The following is a 17213-nucleotide window of genomic DNA, read 5'->3' as shown; positions in this document are numbered from 1 at the left end:
GTGTTGACCGTCTGGTGATGTCCATGTGTAGAGCCGTCTCTTGGGTTGTTGGAAAAGAGTGTTTGCTATGACCATCGTATTCTCTTGACAAAATTCTATCAGCCTGTGCCCTGCTTCATTTTGTACTTCAAGGCCAAACTTGCCTGTTATTCCGGTTATCTTTTGGCTTCCTACTTTAGCATTCCAATCCCCCATGATGATAAGGACATCATTTTTTGGTGTTAGTTCTATAAGGTGCTGTAGGGCTTCATAGAACCGGTCAATTTCATCCTCTTCAGCACTGGTGGTTGGGGCATAGACTTGAACTACTGTGATATTGAATGGTTTGCCTTGGATTCGAACTGAGATCATTCTGTCATTTTGAGGATTGTATCCCAGTATTGCTTTTCCTATTCTTTTATTGACTATGAAGGCTACTCCATTTCTTCTGAGGGATTCTTGCCCGCAGTAGTATACCTGATGGTCATCTGAATTAAATTCACCCATTCCTGTCCATTTTAGTTCGCTGATACCTAAGATGTCGATGTTCAGTCTTGTCATCTCTTGTTTGACCACGTCCAGCTTTCCTTGATTCATGGATCTTACATTCCAGGTTCCTATGGAGAAAAAATCTTTACAGCATCGGACTTTCCTTTCACCACCAGACACATCCACAGCTGAGCGTCCTTTCGGCTTTGGCCCAGTCACTTCATTCTTTCTGGCGCTACTAGTACTAGCCCTCTGCTCTTCCCCAGTAGCATATTGGACGCCTTCAGACCTGAGGGGCTTATCTTCCAGCGTCATATCGTATTGCCTTTTGGTACTGTCCATAGGGTTTTCATGGCAAAGATACTGGAGTGGGTTGCCATTTCCTTCTCCAGTGGATCACGTTTTGTCAGAACTCTCTGCTATGACCTTTCCGTCTTGGGTGGCCCTGCACGGCATAGCTCATAGCTTCATTGAATTACTCAAGCCCCTTCGCCACGACAAGGCAGTAATCCATGAAGGGGTAAGAACTAATAGAAGGTAACATAAAGCAGGTAAAAGAAAGAAATCAAAAAGAAATTAAAAGTACAAGAAAAGAAAACAACTTGAAGAAAATAAAGAAAAAAGACATAACGAAGTGGCTTCTGATATTCTTCACAGCAGTTACAAATATAAATATATTCTAGCCTCCCTAAAGCAGCCTTTCTTCACCTTTTGATCCTGGAGGAACCCTTGAACTATTTTTCAGGCCTCGGGGAACCCCTGAACATCCCGGCTCAGAGATGGGGCAGAATTGTTTCCTGCGTAGACCTATAGAGATGCATTAACAGCGTTTTCTTACACTAATAAAAACTTGCCTTTTCAGTGTGATCCCTGTGCTTTTTTTTGCACAAATATTAAATTCTGTGCCAAACGTGCAATGAACACACACAAATTTCATCTTCAACTGAAATAAGACGGTTTCTGTCTTAGCTTTTGATGCTTCTGAAATAAGACAGAACTTTTTCTCAGAAGGAACAATCTGCCTCCAGAAGTGGTGAATGCTCCAACACTGGAGGTTTTTAAGAAGAGACTGGACAGCCATTTGCCTGAAATGGTATAAGGTTTCCTGCCTGAGCAGGGGGTTGGACTAGATGACCTCCAAGGTCCCTTCCAACATTATTATTATTATTATTATTGTTGTTGTTGTTGTTGTTGTTGTTGAAAACTGCAGCCAGATTTTCAGTGCCTTCCTATGAATGGCAGGAGACTCTTCTTGGGCAGAAATCCAGAACCTTTTTTTTCCCCTGGGCAGATCAGGGAATCTCCTCTGGAGGGCAGGATCAGACTCAGCTGAGGAGGATCTTCCTCTCCCTCCAAAGGGAAGATCTCAGGCTGAGCAGAAGCTACAGAGAAAGGATTCCTTACCTGGTCACTCATGGGAGTGGAAAGGGAGGGAAAGGACCGGTCAGTTTAGTTCAGCTGTACTTACAAGTGGTTTTCCCTTAGATTTGAGAGTTTCTGGCGTCCTTCCTCACTCTCAAGCCCAACCACAAGTAGAAACATTTCAACATTTCCTTTTGGTTTTTTCAAACATTCAGTTTCCTTTTAAATCCAAGCATTTAGTCACGTGAGGTTGAAACATCTTCTCCAAGGCCTTGCAGAGATGGTAAACATCAAACTTCATTTCATAGGTCAATAACTCTTTTTGGGTGCAGATCAGATTGGGCCACTCGCTGCTGTTGCTAAGGAAAATATTCCTTTGTGGCCCTTCAAGGCTTCATTCCCACATTGCACGAAGCCATGGTTTGTTTCTGGTTAATCTAAAGTGGGAACCAGCCCTGTGATTTGGTGATATTGCTGAATGCAGACCAAGATTTATGGTCACAGGGATCTTTGCAAATTTCTTTGCAGACCGACCAGATTCTCTCTGAGGCCATGAGATTCTCAGTCCCCCTTTGCATTCGCAGATTCAGGCAACTGTTCCTTCTCTGGGATCCCTTCCTTTCCCCCCCAAGAGTCTCCCCAACAGAGGAGCGGCAGAAGGAAAGATGGAGGAGGCTCCGTCCCTCCGTTTCTTCGGCGACTCCTTCTTTTCTCAGTCTCCCTCGGGATCCTCCGCTAGATTTTCCAGCTTCCCTTTTCCTGGGGAGGTTCAGGGGCTCCATCCTGCGGGGGGAAATGGACGGAGGGAGGTCGAGGGAGGGGAGAAGGGCAGGGAGTGATGGGGGATTTCTTTCCCTTGATTGCTAGGGAGGAAACGGGGGTCTCAGTGCCTGTGTCAAAATCCCTGGAGGGAAGGGGGTCTGTGCCTCTCTTGAGGAGTCCCCAAACCATCATCTTGTCCTTATTTCAGGCCTTCACACGTGGCAGTTGACGGTCAACAGTGAGCTCCAGGCTGATGGGAGCAATACAGGATTTTGGCAGTATGCTTACGATGGGAGGACCTTCCTCACCTTTGTCAAGGAGACCCTCACCTGGGTGGCCTCCAACCCCCAGGCCCAGATCACCAAGAGGAAATTGGATGCTATTCCAGGACATAATCAGAGATATAAGGCCTTCCTGGAGGAAGAATGCATTGAGTGGCTGGAGAAGTACCTGTCCTACGGGAAGGAGGCGCTGCTGAGGACAGGTGAGCCTCTCTCTCTCTGTCTCTCTCTCTCTCTCTCTCTCTCTCTCTCTCTCTCTCTCTCTCTCTGTCTGTCTCTCTCTCTCTCTCTTCCCCCCCCTGGAGGTTTTTCAGGCTGAGTCCCTGGGAAGGACTCAAAATCAGGAGTTCTTGTAGTTGACTACCTAGACCCGTACCAATCGGGTTTCAGGCCCGGGTACAGCACGGAGATGGCATTGGTCGCGCTGGTGAATGATCTCTGGCGGGCTCGGGACAGGGGTTGTTCCTCTGTCCTAGTCCTTTTAGACCTCTCAGCGGCTTTTGATACCATCGACCATGGTATCCTGCTGCGACGTCTCAGGGGGTTAGGAGTGGGAGGCACAGTTCTCCAGTGTTTCTCCTCTTACCTCCTGGGACGTTCGCAGTCGGTGTTAGCAGGGGGGCAGAGATCGACCCTGAGACCTCTCATTTGTGGAGTTCCTCAGGGATCGGTTCTCTCGCCTCTCCTGTTCAACATCTATATGAAGCCGCTGGGTGAGATCATTCGTGGTTTTGGAGTTGGGTATCACCAATATGCTGATGATACCCAGCTTTTTATTTCGACCCCAAACCACCCGTGATGCCCTCGACGTGATGTCCCGTTGCCTGGAGGCGGTCCGGGTCTGGATGGGGAGGAACAGGCTTCGACTCAACCCTGACAAGACTGAGTGGCTGTTCGTGCCGGCATCCCGGGAAATTCCGATTATTCCATCATTGGCCATGGGGGGTGAGCTATTACCCCCCGTAGATAGGGCCCGCAACTTGGGGGTCCTTCTAGACTCACAGCTCTCTTTGGAAGAGCATATTGGAGCTGTGACTAGGGGGGCCTTTGCCCAGGTTCGCCTGGTGCGCCAGTTGCGGCCCTATCTAGACCGGGATGCCTTGCGCACAGTCACTCATGCGCTCGTGACCTCTCGTCTAGACTACTGTAATGCTCTCTACATGGGGCTGCCCTTGAGGTCCACCCGGAGACTCCAGCTGGTGCAGAATGCAGCCGCGCGAGTCATCTTGGGAGTTTCCCGATACTCCCATGTTACACCTTTGCTCCGCGAGCTGCATTGGCTACCGGTTGCTCTCCGGGTGAGGTTCAAGGTGTTAGTTATGACTTACAAAGCCCTTCATGGCATGGGTCCGGATTACCTACGGCAACACCTGCGACCGGCGTCAACTTCCCTCCGTCCAGTGCGCTCCCACAGAGAGGGCCTCCTCAGGGTGCCGCCGATCAAAGAATGCCGATTGGTGACCCCCAGGGGGAGAGCGTTCTCTGTGGGCGCGCCAGACCTCTGGAACCGCTTACCGGTTGAGCTCCGGACGGCCCCCGACCTTCGCTCCTTCCGGCGCGATCTTAAAACATTCTTTTTCGAACAAGCTGGCCTGGTCTGACGGGATGGGGTTGGGTTTTTAAAATTAGTTTTTAACTTAATATGTATTGATTTTATGGGCATGATGTTTAATGGTTTTTTAATTTTTGTACTTGATTTTTATTGTGTATTGCCCTGTTCACCGCCCTGAGTCCTTCGGGAGAAGGGCGGTATAGAAATCAAATTATTAAATTAAATTAAATTAAAATTTTCCAGATCTGGAGCATTTCCAAAACCCTTGGAGACGCTGCAGGTGTGGAGTGGGAAGTAGTGGGAGACTTTCCTGCCCCTCCAAGTTTCCCACCCACCTTCCAGGGTCTGGAGGGGCTCAGAGTTAATTCTGGGGGTGCCGTTTCTGCAGAGCCCCCAGAGGTGACCGTGAGCATCAGGACAAAGGAGGTGGAGGATGGGATGGAGACGCACGTCTGCCGCCTGCATGGCTTCTACCCCAGAGAGATCGATGCCTCCTGGAGGAGGGACGGGGAGGTCTGGCTGCAGGACACCTTCCGTGGCTCCGTGGCTCCCAACGCGGATGGGACCTTCTACACCTGGCTCAGCATCCAGATCGATCCCCAAGAGAGGGGCCGCTATCGGTGCCACGTGGAGCACAACGGCCTGCCAGAGCCTCTGGACGTGGCCCTGGAGGGTGAGAGGCTGCAGGGAGGGAAAGGCTGGACTCTTTGGCAGACTGGAGGGCTGTGGGAGAGGAATCTCACCCCAGATGTGTCCAGATGTGACCATAGCTGAGCTTTAAGCCATTGGTTTTTCCAGTGTTCAGCGTTGGTGAAGCTGCAGGGAGCAGACCATAGAAGTGGCTTCAGGGAATGTAAAGGAAACTCCAGAATCCCATCACAAGTGCTGGCAGATCCTAATGAAATCCTCTTAGATCCTCTCTTAGCTTCTCTCCCTCCCCTGTTTCTTGTCTCCATCAGAAAAGCAGCAGTTATACTTAGCATCTAAAAAAAATTTTATTTTCTTTAGAATTCCTGAAGTACAAAAGTCAGGAGGAGAGTCTGAGTCCCTTTTTTAAGGGCAAATTTAATTAAAATTGATGAACTGCAGCTGACTTCAGGAAAGTCACAGAGTATCTGGACTGATGCATCAGGAGTCAGAAAAGGGACCATCAATCCGAGTTTTTACCCTCAGAGACTTTTTCTGCTGTAAAGAACGAAATGTCTTTGTGTGTTGCTGCTCTAAGAAAGAGGTTGCATGTTATTTTATGATACGATATGGAAATTCCTGAGGCTCAGCATAAAACCCAAGAAAAAAAGCCCTCTAAGAACTCTGCATATGCTCATAATTGCCCCCAACATTTTTTACACTGGACTTCCAAAATTGCAGAATTCAAGTTTAAATCTTTTATCGATGCTTGTCAACACAATACAAAAACATGTTCAAATTTAAATTTTATGCCGATAAAAATATTCATTTGTGGTTTTTTTAATTCCATTTATATCCCGCCCTTCTCCGAAGACTCAGGGCGGCTTACAAGCTTAGCAGTAGCCTTCATTCTATGTATATGCCTGCTTATTAGGGCTTTCATACACCCCCCAAGCGGCATTAATACAAAGTCAGCTTAATTGCCCCCAACAATCTGGGTCCTCATTTTACCTACCTCGGGAGGATGGAAGGCTGAGTCAACCTTGAGCCTGGTGGGATGCGAACCTGCAATAATTGCAGGCAGCTGGTGTTACTTAGGGAGGCATTAGCCCACTGCTCCACCAAGGCTCTTTTTTGTTGTTTTTAGCAAGCACCAGTTCACAAATAGCATGATAGCTCTTCAGTAGGAGTCCTGAGTTTTGTGCAAGAGAAAATTAAATTTAAAGTTCCCCTCCTCAGACCTGACTCCCAAAGCAATGCCACTTTATAATGCTTTGGTAAGACCCTACTTTAAATACTTTGAATTTGTGTCCAGTTTTGGTCGCCACGATATAAAAAAGACTCTAGAAAGAGTGCAAAGAAGAGCAATCAAGATGATGAGGAGGCTGGAGGCTAAAACGTATGAAGAACAATTGCTGAAGTGGTGGAGGCCACCGTTCGATGGATTGAGCGCCGTTTGGAGCCCTCCTGGACTTGTTTGGAGGGTGGGAACATCTGGGGCCACTTGAAGATGGAGGTGGAGCGTGCCGGATGGCGCCCAAGATGGTGGTTAGCTCCTCGGGGGCTATACTAGAGAAGTGAGGTGAGCCTCCTTCATTTTCTGTGTCCGGAGACTTATTACAGCCCCTTGGTCACAATTATATTCAGGGCATGGAGATGGATGACTGGCCCGGTCCCTGTTGCCACCCATTGACATCCTTGGTGACTTTGGAGGTGTTGGCGGTGTGGCTTGGTGATATTGGGCACCAGAGGGACCCAGCTGTTGTCGACTGGGCCTGGAGTCTGGAGCCTGAGACTTATTTACATCTGTTTATCATCGGAGCTGAGAATGCCACCACCAATAGACTGTTTTACTATCGCCCAGCCATCGGACTCTTTCTCCTTCTGCAACCTACCCAGAGCTGGATAGTGATTTCTCCCTGAGATTGGAAGATCATGGTTACTGTGAGAGGGTGACCATGTTTCGGGAGTCACTGTCCAGCTCTGTAGATTTATTAATATGCATTTTGTTCCAGCCAACTCGTTCCTTTTGCTCTTATCTTTTGATGGCTTATACTGTAAGTCAGTTGCTTGCCCTGAGAGATTCCCCCCTCTCTCAGATGTGGCCATCCAACCTGTGCCGCCATTTCCTTAATGACGGATCTTGGGGCCCCGAGAGGTGGCATGGTGCAAAAAAGAGGCTTTTGGGTTTTCTTTTAAAAAATTTTAATGGGTTAGGGAGGGGGGAGGGTCAGGCCCGACAATGAGGGGGGGGGATTTTGCCGGACCTCTTTGAGTCTAGGTTGGCTGATGGTCGTGGCGATAAGGGGGCCGGGGAGAGTCTTGGGGCCTGGGGGATGGGGTGGGGATAGCGATCCCCACGGTGATTGGGAATGGCGGCAGATGGATGAACAGAGGGCCATATCATAATCTGGGATTGCGCCCCCGCTATTTTCGAGCTGTGGCGCGCTCCGACCCTCTGGCTCTCACCTGCTTTCCCGGGGAAGGGGGAGGGCAGACACCTGAGCTCAGGCTGATTTATTTGAATGCCAGGTCTGTTGTGAATAAAGCTCCCCTCATCCGTGATTTGATGAGGAGGACGCAGACCTGGCATGCATTATGGAAACTTGGTTGGGCTCGGAGGGAGGGATCCCTCTGATTGATTTATGCCCTCCAGGTTTCCGTGTGCTGCATCAGCCTCGGGCTCAGGGTAGGGGCGATGGGGTGGCAGTCATTATTAGGGAGGCCCTCCGTCCGCGGGAGGCCACTACCCCTCAGATAGGTGGATGTGAGTCCCTCCTCTTAAGGTGGGGGCCTTGGTGGACAGTTGGGCCTGTTGTTTACGTATCTCTCTCCCACCTGCGTAGCAACGGCTCTGCCTGGGCTACTCGATGCTCTCTCGGGGTTGGCGATTGAGTTTTCCAGACTTATGGTTCTGGGAGATTTTAATCTGCCTTCCCTGGGCGATGCGTCGGGGGTGGCCCGAGAGTTCATGGCTTCCATGATGGCCATGGACCTGACCCAGATTATTCACGAGGGGGGAAACACGCCCAACCTTATTTTTATCTCTGGGCAGTGGCTTAATGGTCTGGGTGGGGTTACTCCAACATCTCAACCCCTTTCATGGACAGACCATTATCTCCTGCGGTTGGGCCTCCGTCATGCCACCCCCCGCTGCTGGGAGGCGGAACCGACCAGGTGGTTCCGCCCCAGGCCCCTGATGGACCCAGATAGGTTCCAGACGGCGCTTGGATTGATTCCTACCTCCCTTTCCCACAGCCCGGTTGAGAGCTTAGTTGACACCTGGCAACAGGCTGCTTCAGAGGTTCTCAACCGAGTTGTGCCTTTGTGGCCTCTGACCCGGAGCAGATCCTGGCTCGCTCCTTGGTTTTCCGTGGACCTGCGGGAGATGAAGCGCCGGAGAAGGGGCCTAGAGAGCATTTGGATCCAGTCGGTCCGAGTCTGACCGAACACAGTTAAGATCCTTTTCTAGATCTTATCTTGTGGCAATGGAGGTGGCGAAGCGTGCTTACTTCGCCACCCTCATTGCATCCGCAGATAACCACCCGGCCGCCCTGTTTAGGGTGACCCGCTCCCTTTTAAATCAAGGGACGGGAGAGGACCCCTTGCGGGGATGGGCCGAGGAATTTAGTGAGTATCTGGTGGATAAAATTGCTCAGATTTGGGCTGGTCTGGACTCTGACTGGGCAGTATCTGACGAGGGGGAAGCGATGGGTTTGGCCGAGAACATTTGGGAAGAGTTTGATCCTGTGACTCCGGATGAAGTGGACAGGATCATGGGGAAATTAAGTGCCACCACGTGTTTGTTGGGCCCGTGTCCCTCCTGGCTGGTTTATGCGGCTCAGGAGGTTACACAAGGCTGGCTCCTAGCAGTTATTAATGCTTCCTTGAATGAGGGGTGCTTCCCTGCCACATTGAAAGAGGCGGTGGTAAGGCCCCTCCTCAAGAAACCTGCCTTGGATCCAGCTATTTAAATAACTTTCATCCTGTCTCCAACCTTCGCTTTCTTGCGAAGGTTGTTGAGAGCGTGGTGGCATGGCAGCTCCCTTTGGTCCTGGAGGAAACTGAGTATCTGGATCCGTACCAATCAGGTTTCAGGCCTGGGTACAGCACGGAGACGGCATTGGTCACGCTGGTGGATGATCTCTGGCGGGCCCAAGATAGGGGTTATTCCTCTGTCCTAGTCCTATTAGATCTCTCAGCGGCTTTTGATACCATCAACCATGGTATCTTGCTGCGACATCTTGAGGGGTTGGGAGTGGGAGACACCGTTTTACGGTGGTTCTCCTCCTACCTCTCGGGCCATTCGCAGACGGTGTTGGCAGGGGGGCAGAGGTCAGCCCCTAGGCCCCTTAGTTGTGGGGTGCCTCAGGGGTCGGTACTCTCGCCCCTCCTGTTCAACATCTATATGATGCCGCTGGGTGAGATCATCCGTGGTTTCAGGGTGAGGTATCATCAATATGCTGATGATACCCAGCTTTTCATCTCCACCCCGAACCAACCCAGTGATGTCCTTGACGTGATGTCCCGTTGCCTGGAAGCGGTACAGATTTGGATGGGGAAGAACAGGCTCCAGCTCAACCCGGCCAAGACTGAGTGGCTTTACGTACCGGCATCTCGTTTAGTCCAAGAGGTTCCATCTTTGGTTATGGGAGGAGAGGTGTTACCTCCTGTTGATAGGGCACGCAATTTAGGCGTCCTCCTGGATTCACGACTCAGTTTTGAAGATCATATTGGAGTCGTGGCCAGGAGGGCATTTGCCCAGGTTTGCCTGGTGCGCCAGTTGCGCCCCTATCTGGACCGAGATGCCCTATGTACGGTCACTCACGCACTCATTACCTCCCGTATAGATTACTGCAATGCTCTCTACATGGGGCTGCCCTTGAAGACCACTCGGAGGCTTCAGCTGGTGCAAAATGCGGCCGCGCAGGTAGTGATGGGAGCATCCCGATACTCCCATATTACACCCTTCCTGCGTAAGCTGAATTGGTTACCGGTTGTCCTCCGGGTGAGATTTAAGGTGCTGGTACTTACCTTTAAAGCCCTACATGGCTTAGGCCCGGGATACTTGCAGGACCATCTGCTGCCGGGAACGACTTCCCATCGCACGGTGCGCTCACACAGGGAGGGCCTCCTCAGGGTGCCGTTGGCTAGACAATGTCGGCTGGCAATCCCCAGGGGGAGGGCCTTCTCTGTGGGAGTGCCAGCCCTATGGAACCAACTTCCCCTTGAGCTCCAGATGGCCCCGGATCTCTGGTCCTTTTGCCGCGGCCTTAAAACACATCAGGCTGACGTGGACTGATGACAGGGATTTTAAAATGTTTTTTTAATTTTTAACTTCAATTTTAATTTATTCTATTGGGGCTGTTAATTTAATTCTTTTTAACTTTTGTATCGTTGTATTTTATTGTTGTTAGCCGCCCTGAGCCCTTCGGGAGATAGGGCGGCATATAAGTCCCAATAATAAATAAATAAATAAAATAATATCTAGTCCAGGGGTCAGCAACCTGAAACAGCAAAAGAGCCACTTGGAACCAGTTCTGTCACACACGCACAAAAGTGGGAGCCGCAAAATGTGCGCACGCATGTGTGCACGCACGCGCATGCACAGAACAAGACAAAAAATGCACCAGCCCTGCCCCCATCCACCTCTAGCATAGACGGCTCTGCCGTCCTGGCTTTTCCTCCCTCTTAAAAAACTGCTCTCCCCCCGCCCTGCGCTCTCTCTCTCTGGGACTTTTTTCTTTCTGCCTTTTGTGAAGCTTCGGGATCAGCTCCTGCGCTGGATCACTTGCACTGCGCCGATCCTTGGCAGCCCGAATGCTCGCGCCGCATCCTTAGCCGCGCGTACCTGTCGCCGCCCGGTGCCCCCACCTTACCGGGGGGGGGGGACTCGCAGGCCAAGATGACCGTGGAAGGCTGCACAAAGATGAGGAAGGAAACGGCCTTTCAGAGGATCCCGCTCAGGCCCCCCTCGGAGGCAACGGGCCCTTCCCCAGCCGAAGGAAGCCTCGTGAGCATCTCCTGCAGTGCGGCTCACCTGAGCCAGGAGGCACCTGCGCAGCAGCGGGTCTCCCTGGCGAGGGGCACTGGGTCATGGCGCCGCCTTCAGCCCGGGTGCCACCGGAGCCACCCGAGCGCCCTGCCCCTCCCCCCGGGGCCTCCAAACCTCTGCCGCCCCATTCTCTCAAAATGGGAATGGGGTGGCGGAGGTTTGGAGAGCTGCTGCCTTCGTCCACGTTTCTTTCGGGGCCTTTCAATGGGACTTTTTTACTCCCACTTTTTTTTCAGAAGTGCACATGGCGGAGGAGGACTGGGAGCCACAAGAGATGGCTTAAAGAGCCGCATGCGTATCCGGAGCCGCAGGCTGCCAACCCGTGATCTAGTCTAATGAAAAGAAGGACTAGCGGTGACAAGATAGCACTCTTCCCAATATCTCAGGGGTTGCCCCAAAGGAGTCAAGCTATTCTCCAAAGCACCTGAAGGCAGGACAAGAAGCAATGGATGGAAACTAACCAAGGAGAGAAGCAACCTAGAACTAAGGAGAAATTTCCTGACAGTGAGAACAATCAACCACTGGAGCACTCACAACAAAGTGCAACTTGGAGGCAGTTTTGGTCACCACATTACAAAAAAGATCTTGAGACTTTGGGGAAAAGTACAAAGAAGAGCAACTAAGATGATTAAAGGCCTGGAGACCAAAATATATGAAGAACAGTTGCAGGATTGGGGTTTAGCCAGTCTAGAGAAAAGAAGGACGGGGGGGGGGACATGATAGTAGTATTCCAGTATTTGAGAGGCTACCACAAAGAGGAGGGGGGTCAACTTAATTTCCAGAGCACCAGAGGGCAGGAGAAGAAACGATGGATGGAAATTAAAGAGAGAAGCAATCTGGAATTAAGGAGAAAATTCCTAACATTGAGAACAATTAATCAGTGGAACAATTTGCCTTCAGAAGTTGTGGGTGCTCCATCACTGGAGGCATCTAAGAAGAGGCTGGACAGCCACTTGTCTGGAATGCTTGAGGAAGGGGTTGTACTAGAAGACCTCCAAGGTCCCTTCAAAATCTTGTTATTCTGTTTCTGCCATTTGTGGGACCGTCCAGAAGTTGGATGTCACCATATTCCATTTTTCAGGATGAAGTTCTGGAAGCACAAAATATATGTTTTTTGCTATTTCTGGACTGACCAAGGAAATAAAAGGGTATATTTTAGGTGATATGAACTCTTTTACTTTAAATAATAAAACGCAAACATTCAAACTTAAGAAAAAACATAACGTACAGAGTTGCCCAAATTATGACAAACTAGAACAGCCTCTAAACAGAACAAAAACTCGCTTAACAAATGTTATCATATTGTTCACCAATATTGTGTTGGTGAAGCTTTTGTTTTGTAAGCTGCTGAGGGTCACAAGATGGCAAAGGGCTGCTTTTGAGTGGAAAAGCTAAATACGAATCCAGCTGCCTTCATGCTGGGCTGGGGAGAGACGAAGGAGGACACGTCCTCTAACGGTGGTGAGCAAAGAGCCTTCATGCTGCCCTTAGAGGGACATGAAGAGGAACCCATAGAAGTTTTTAATTTTGGGAATTTCCAGCTTTCACTATTTTAGGTCTTTCCCCCAATTGGGATGAGTGAGGCTCTCCTTCAATTATCTGATTCTTCTCCCAATTCTCTTCCAGAATCCAATGTGGGGATCATCATTGGCTGTGTTGTGGCTGGTGTTCTCGTCCTGCTGGCTGTGATTGTTGTTGGGATCTGGTATTTCAGTAAGTACCTTCTTTTCTGGGTGATGGAAGGAAGATGGGGAGGTTCCTCCCAAGTCTCTCCCTTTGGGGAGCTTCTTCTGGGCTTCCTCCTCTCCTGTTTTCCCAGCCCTCTTGGGGAGCATCTGAGATCTCGGCCTCTTGCTGGGACTCCAGTCTCGATTCAGCTGAGTCTGAGGTTGGGACAGTCCCGTTGTCTTCTGAGTTGGGAAGAAGCATCCCAGTTCCGTCCCTTTCAAGGTCTTTGGTCAAAGAGCAGCAGAGAAGGATTTCCATGAAAATCTTCCTCCCCTCCCAGCTGCTGCTTCTTCCCCATCCCTCTCGGAGGCAGCACGTTTCTCTTGGGGCAAATCAGGAGGTACTTTTGTATCTTGAAGATCTTTCTGTCTTTATTAATGAGACAAAGTGAGTGCGAAATATCTCCTGAAGACATTCCTCCCAGAGAGGGAGAGATTGGATGGTCTCTGGTGGATTCTTTTGAGCTTTCACTGATTTTTGTCTTTGCAGAGAAACGTCAAGATGAATACACAAGAGCACCAAGTGAGTGACTTGTCCTCTTTACATATAATCTCCAACTTAGAGCAGTTACCAGAGACACCATTAGTTGAGGAGGGTGTGTGTCTGGGTCTGTGTGCACGTGCATGCTCTCTTCCTCCTAAGAACCAGGCTGGGGAAGATGGGCCCCCTTTTCATTCCAGCCAGGCTGTTCTTGGAAGTGGGGTCCTCAAGGAGAAATATCTGGGATGAGGAACCCTCAAGAAGAGGAGAAGACACATCTGGGACCTCAAGAAGAGGAGAAGACCCAGCTGGTGGAAGGTCCCTTTGAGTGAGAAGCTGCCCTGTTTCCCAAGTGGGCGGGAAGGAAAGGTTTGGTCAAATGAGAGTCAGAAGCTCCATAAAATTAGGGATCAAAAGGGGGCATTTTGAGAAAAAAGGAGCTTTGGGGGAATGCCAACTGGATCTCCTCTTGGTTTCCCATCACAAGGCTCTCTGAGTACAAACTGGTTAGAGAAAGAGACTTTGGAGCCATGTGGATCTTTTTAGGTCAGCTCTGCCCTCGGGCTCAAGAATTGCTGAACTTTTGCTCTCTGTTGATGTGCATATAAATTTTAGGAATTCTTTCCTATGCTTTGTAGCCCAAACAGTCTGGTTCAAACTCTCTCCAGGTATTTGTGTGTCTGTGATTGTGTGTGTGCGAGAGAGGGAGGCAGCTGGAGTCAGGAAGAGCTGAGTTTCTCCATCTATAAGCCAACAAAGCAACAGACTCACCTTTTTCTTTTCTTTCTTTCTTTCTTTTCCAGCAAGTGACAGAGGACCCAGCCAGGGTAAGTTGGAGGGCGCTGCTGCTGCTGCCCTGAGCCCTTTGGTCCCTTTGCAAGGCTTTGGGTGGGTGGGGAGAGGAAAAGAGGGAGGGCCCCCCATTTTTAAAAGCCCCCTCCCCCCATTAGTTCACCCTCCCTGTGTTCCCTCTGCGTCTGGTTCTGGTGAAATAATTAAAATAGAGTCAGTTTGGTTTAGTGGTGATGGCACCAAGTGAGACTTACTGGGAGACGGGGAGTTCTAGTCCCACCTGTAAGGTTTTTCAGCTCAGATTCCAAAGAAATCCCAGTGAAACTCTGGAGGCCTCTGAACACGGCCTTATTTTCTTTGATGAAAGAATATGTGCTGTGCACTCCACTCTCCTCTGGATAGCAGAGAAGATGGAAAGCGGAGAGGACGTAATCAGTAAAGTTTTTGCTTTTTAATAAACCAACAAACATCACAAGGTTTCTGAGCCTCTAAAAAGTTCCTTTGAACCTCCTCATCTATCCTGGCCTTGTATTTCTGCATCTCTAAGCTTGAACACACAATAGCATAATGGCTGGCAATTAGCCCATTCACTTTGTTATTTTGCAGGCAGGTAGAGAGCTGTTATACTTTAAAGCCACAGGAGAGAATCGAGAAGGGAAAGATTTAAGATCAGAGGAGAGACCAGGGAAGTGTTGCAATTCCTTAGCTAGGGTTTCCCTTGAAACAACAGAGTTTAAAGTAACAGAAACATTTTCTTTGGTCAGCACAATTTAGACTACAGTGGAGCACATACAGAAAGCAAGCAAAAATACACAGACAATAGCTGTTATACGTGAGAGATTGATTATACATAAAAGATTATATTTTGAAAGATTATACTTGGCTTGATCACTACACACCTTAGGCATGAAAGCCGGCTTGGTTGGGGGGGGTGTCACAAAATCCACTTTCCTTGCATTGCTTTGTTCCTGAGGCGGAGAAGGGAAACTCTCCCTGTTGGATTCAGGCAGCGGAGGCAGCCCAGAGTCTGCCTGGTGGAGCCTGGCCCCTTTGGAGGAGAGAGTCCTCAATTCTTTGAGAGGAAACAGGGAAACCACCGACAATGCAGTGATCTCCAGTGGTTAGAGACCCTTCTGGCATAGCTGAGACCTGGCTGACTCTGGAAGTGGGAGGAGGGGTTCCTCCTCTCAGAGATTGTCCAGAAGGGTTTATGGTTTGACCCTGTTGGAAGAAAAGTCTTCATCATGGTTCAGTCCAAGCTGGGAATAAACATGGCGACTGCTTTAGGAAGAAGGTTGTAGTTTATTGACGAAGAGAGCCAGACAGGAAGATGGCTCTGGCAGAAAAGAGCCTGAGCACATGTAGGGGGTGGGGTTTTATACCCTCTGGAGCCTTTTGTTTGGAGTTGTTTCCTGTTCCTGTTTTGAGGCTTTGTATTTCCTGTGTCATGTATCTTGACCTGTGTCCCTTTGACATCTATGAATTAACCCTATTATGTCCTGTCTTGGACTCTGGGTGGGGTATGTAGTTTTTAGGTGTCTTTGTCTTCCTAAATTTCTAGCTGGAGGGCTTCAACCTTACTGAATGGATTATCACATTTGCATTTCTACAGAGCTGGTTTCTGCATGAGGGAGGCAGACTTGGGGCTATTAAGAAAAACTGGGCATTCTTTTCTGCCTCTTCAAGATCCTTTGAGGAGATATATTTTTCTGCCCTTTTAATATTTCCTTCTCGGGGAGGGCTGACTTCCAACAACTCCAACCGATACCGCAGGGCAAGTGAGGTGGCAGTGGTCCTCTGAGAACCCCTTTGGACACTTGGGGGGCTTGATTCCCACATTTCTGGTTGTGACTCCCTGTTTCTGAATCTGGGCTCACGGGATCATTTGCTGCTGTACCAGCCTCCCTTCTGCGTGGCCACCCCCTCCCTCAGTCGCTGGGGGCCATCTTAGTGTTGGCAGGGAGTTCCCCAGGCTTCTGGTCCTGGGACACTTCCATGTGCCCTCCACAGGTTTGGCCTCGGAAGGGGCCCAGGAGTTCAGGGCTGCCATGGGCCTCTCCCAGACCATCCTGGGCCTGGGTCAGGACAGCGGTCAGACTCCAGATATCATCTTCTTGTCGGAGCAATGGCAATGTGATATGGTGGGGAAATCTGGTTTTTATTGTTTTAAATGTTCTACATGGCATTTTATTGAATTTTACTGGAAGCTGTCTAGAGTCACTTGGAGAGAGAGATGGGTGACACAGAAGATTAATAATAAAGGAATCAAAAGCTTGGTCTCCTCTGAGAGTTTCGTGAGGCTGCAGAGGTTGAATGGTGAAGAGAGAGATTTGTCATCCTCAGAGGATCCAGACAAGGCAGAGACTCACTCTGTGACTTTCTCTCCAATGCAGGGAGCAACCAGATCGTTTAGAATCCCCCTGGCCGGTAAGTGGACATGTGGGGGCTGTATGGGGGAAGTGAGGAAGGGAGATGAAGGCCTTCAGGTCCCAGGACCAATTGATGGTGCAGATACCTTGGGAAATCCCTCTTCTCTCTCCTCTTCATCTCAAACACTGGAAGGGAAGGAATTTGGGGGAAGAGGCATTGGGGCTCTGGGGAGGGGTCTGCTTGCCCCCCCAACTCTTATCCTCTGGCACCTCTCCGGCTCTGACTGTCTCGATATAACTAACCCTTGGATGCTTTTTCCCCTCTTCTTTGCAGTGCAATGGAGACTCCCAGCCTAAGGAGGGAGGAAAGAATTGGGAATAAATCTTCTTCTGAATTAGACAGTAGGGTCCCTTCAGGGCCTTCCGGCATTCTGGAACCAGGATTCAAGGTGCTGGTGATGACCTATAAAGCCCTAAATGGCATGGGTCCAGATTATCTTAGGGAGCACCTGCTGCCAGCGTCAACTTCCCATCGTCCTGTGCGCTCCCACAGGGAAGGCCGCCTCAGGGTCCCGCCGGTCAAGGAGTGCCGGCGGCTGATTCCCAGGGGGACAGCATTCTCGGTGGGTGCGCCTGCCCTATGGAATCAGCTGCCGGTGGAACTCCAGATCGCCCCGACCTTCGCTCGTTTCGCCGGGACCTAAAAACCTGGCTATTTGAGCGGGCCGGCCTGGACT

At 50.0% G+C, this 17213-nt stretch overlaps 1 protein-coding gene across 1 annotated transcript in view; it reads left to right on the top strand.

Annotated features, from left to right (window-relative positions):
• Positions 1 to 16858, top strand: part of LOC308661365 (major histocompatibility complex class I-related gene protein-like) — a gene marked incomplete at its 3' end in the record, with an annotated part of 33877 nt that extends 17019 nt beyond the window's left edge. Inside the window, exons 3-9 of the mRNA XM_081316286.1 lie at positions 2801 to 3076; positions 4814 to 5098; positions 12734 to 12820; positions 13325 to 13357; positions 14119 to 14142; positions 16118 to 16248; positions 16811 to 16858. Of these exons, the coding sequence (XP_081172412.1) occupies positions 2801 to 3076; positions 4814 to 5098; positions 12734 to 12820; positions 13325 to 13357; positions 14119 to 14142; positions 16118 to 16248; positions 16811 to 16858 (884 nt within the window). The remainder of the gene's footprint in view (positions 1 to 2800; positions 3077 to 4813; positions 5099 to 12733; positions 12821 to 13324; positions 13358 to 14118; positions 14143 to 16117; positions 16249 to 16810) is intronic.
• Positions 16859 to 17213: the final 355 nt, after the last annotated feature.

This window comes from Vipera berus (assembly GCF_964194415.1).
Source record: "Vipera berus genome assembly, chromosome: 2".
Classification (NCBI taxonomy): Eukaryota; Metazoa; Chordata; class Lepidosauria; order Squamata; family Viperidae; genus Vipera; species Vipera berus.
Note: the sequence above shows the minus strand (reverse complement) of the source record. Positions and strands in the feature narration are given on the sequence as shown.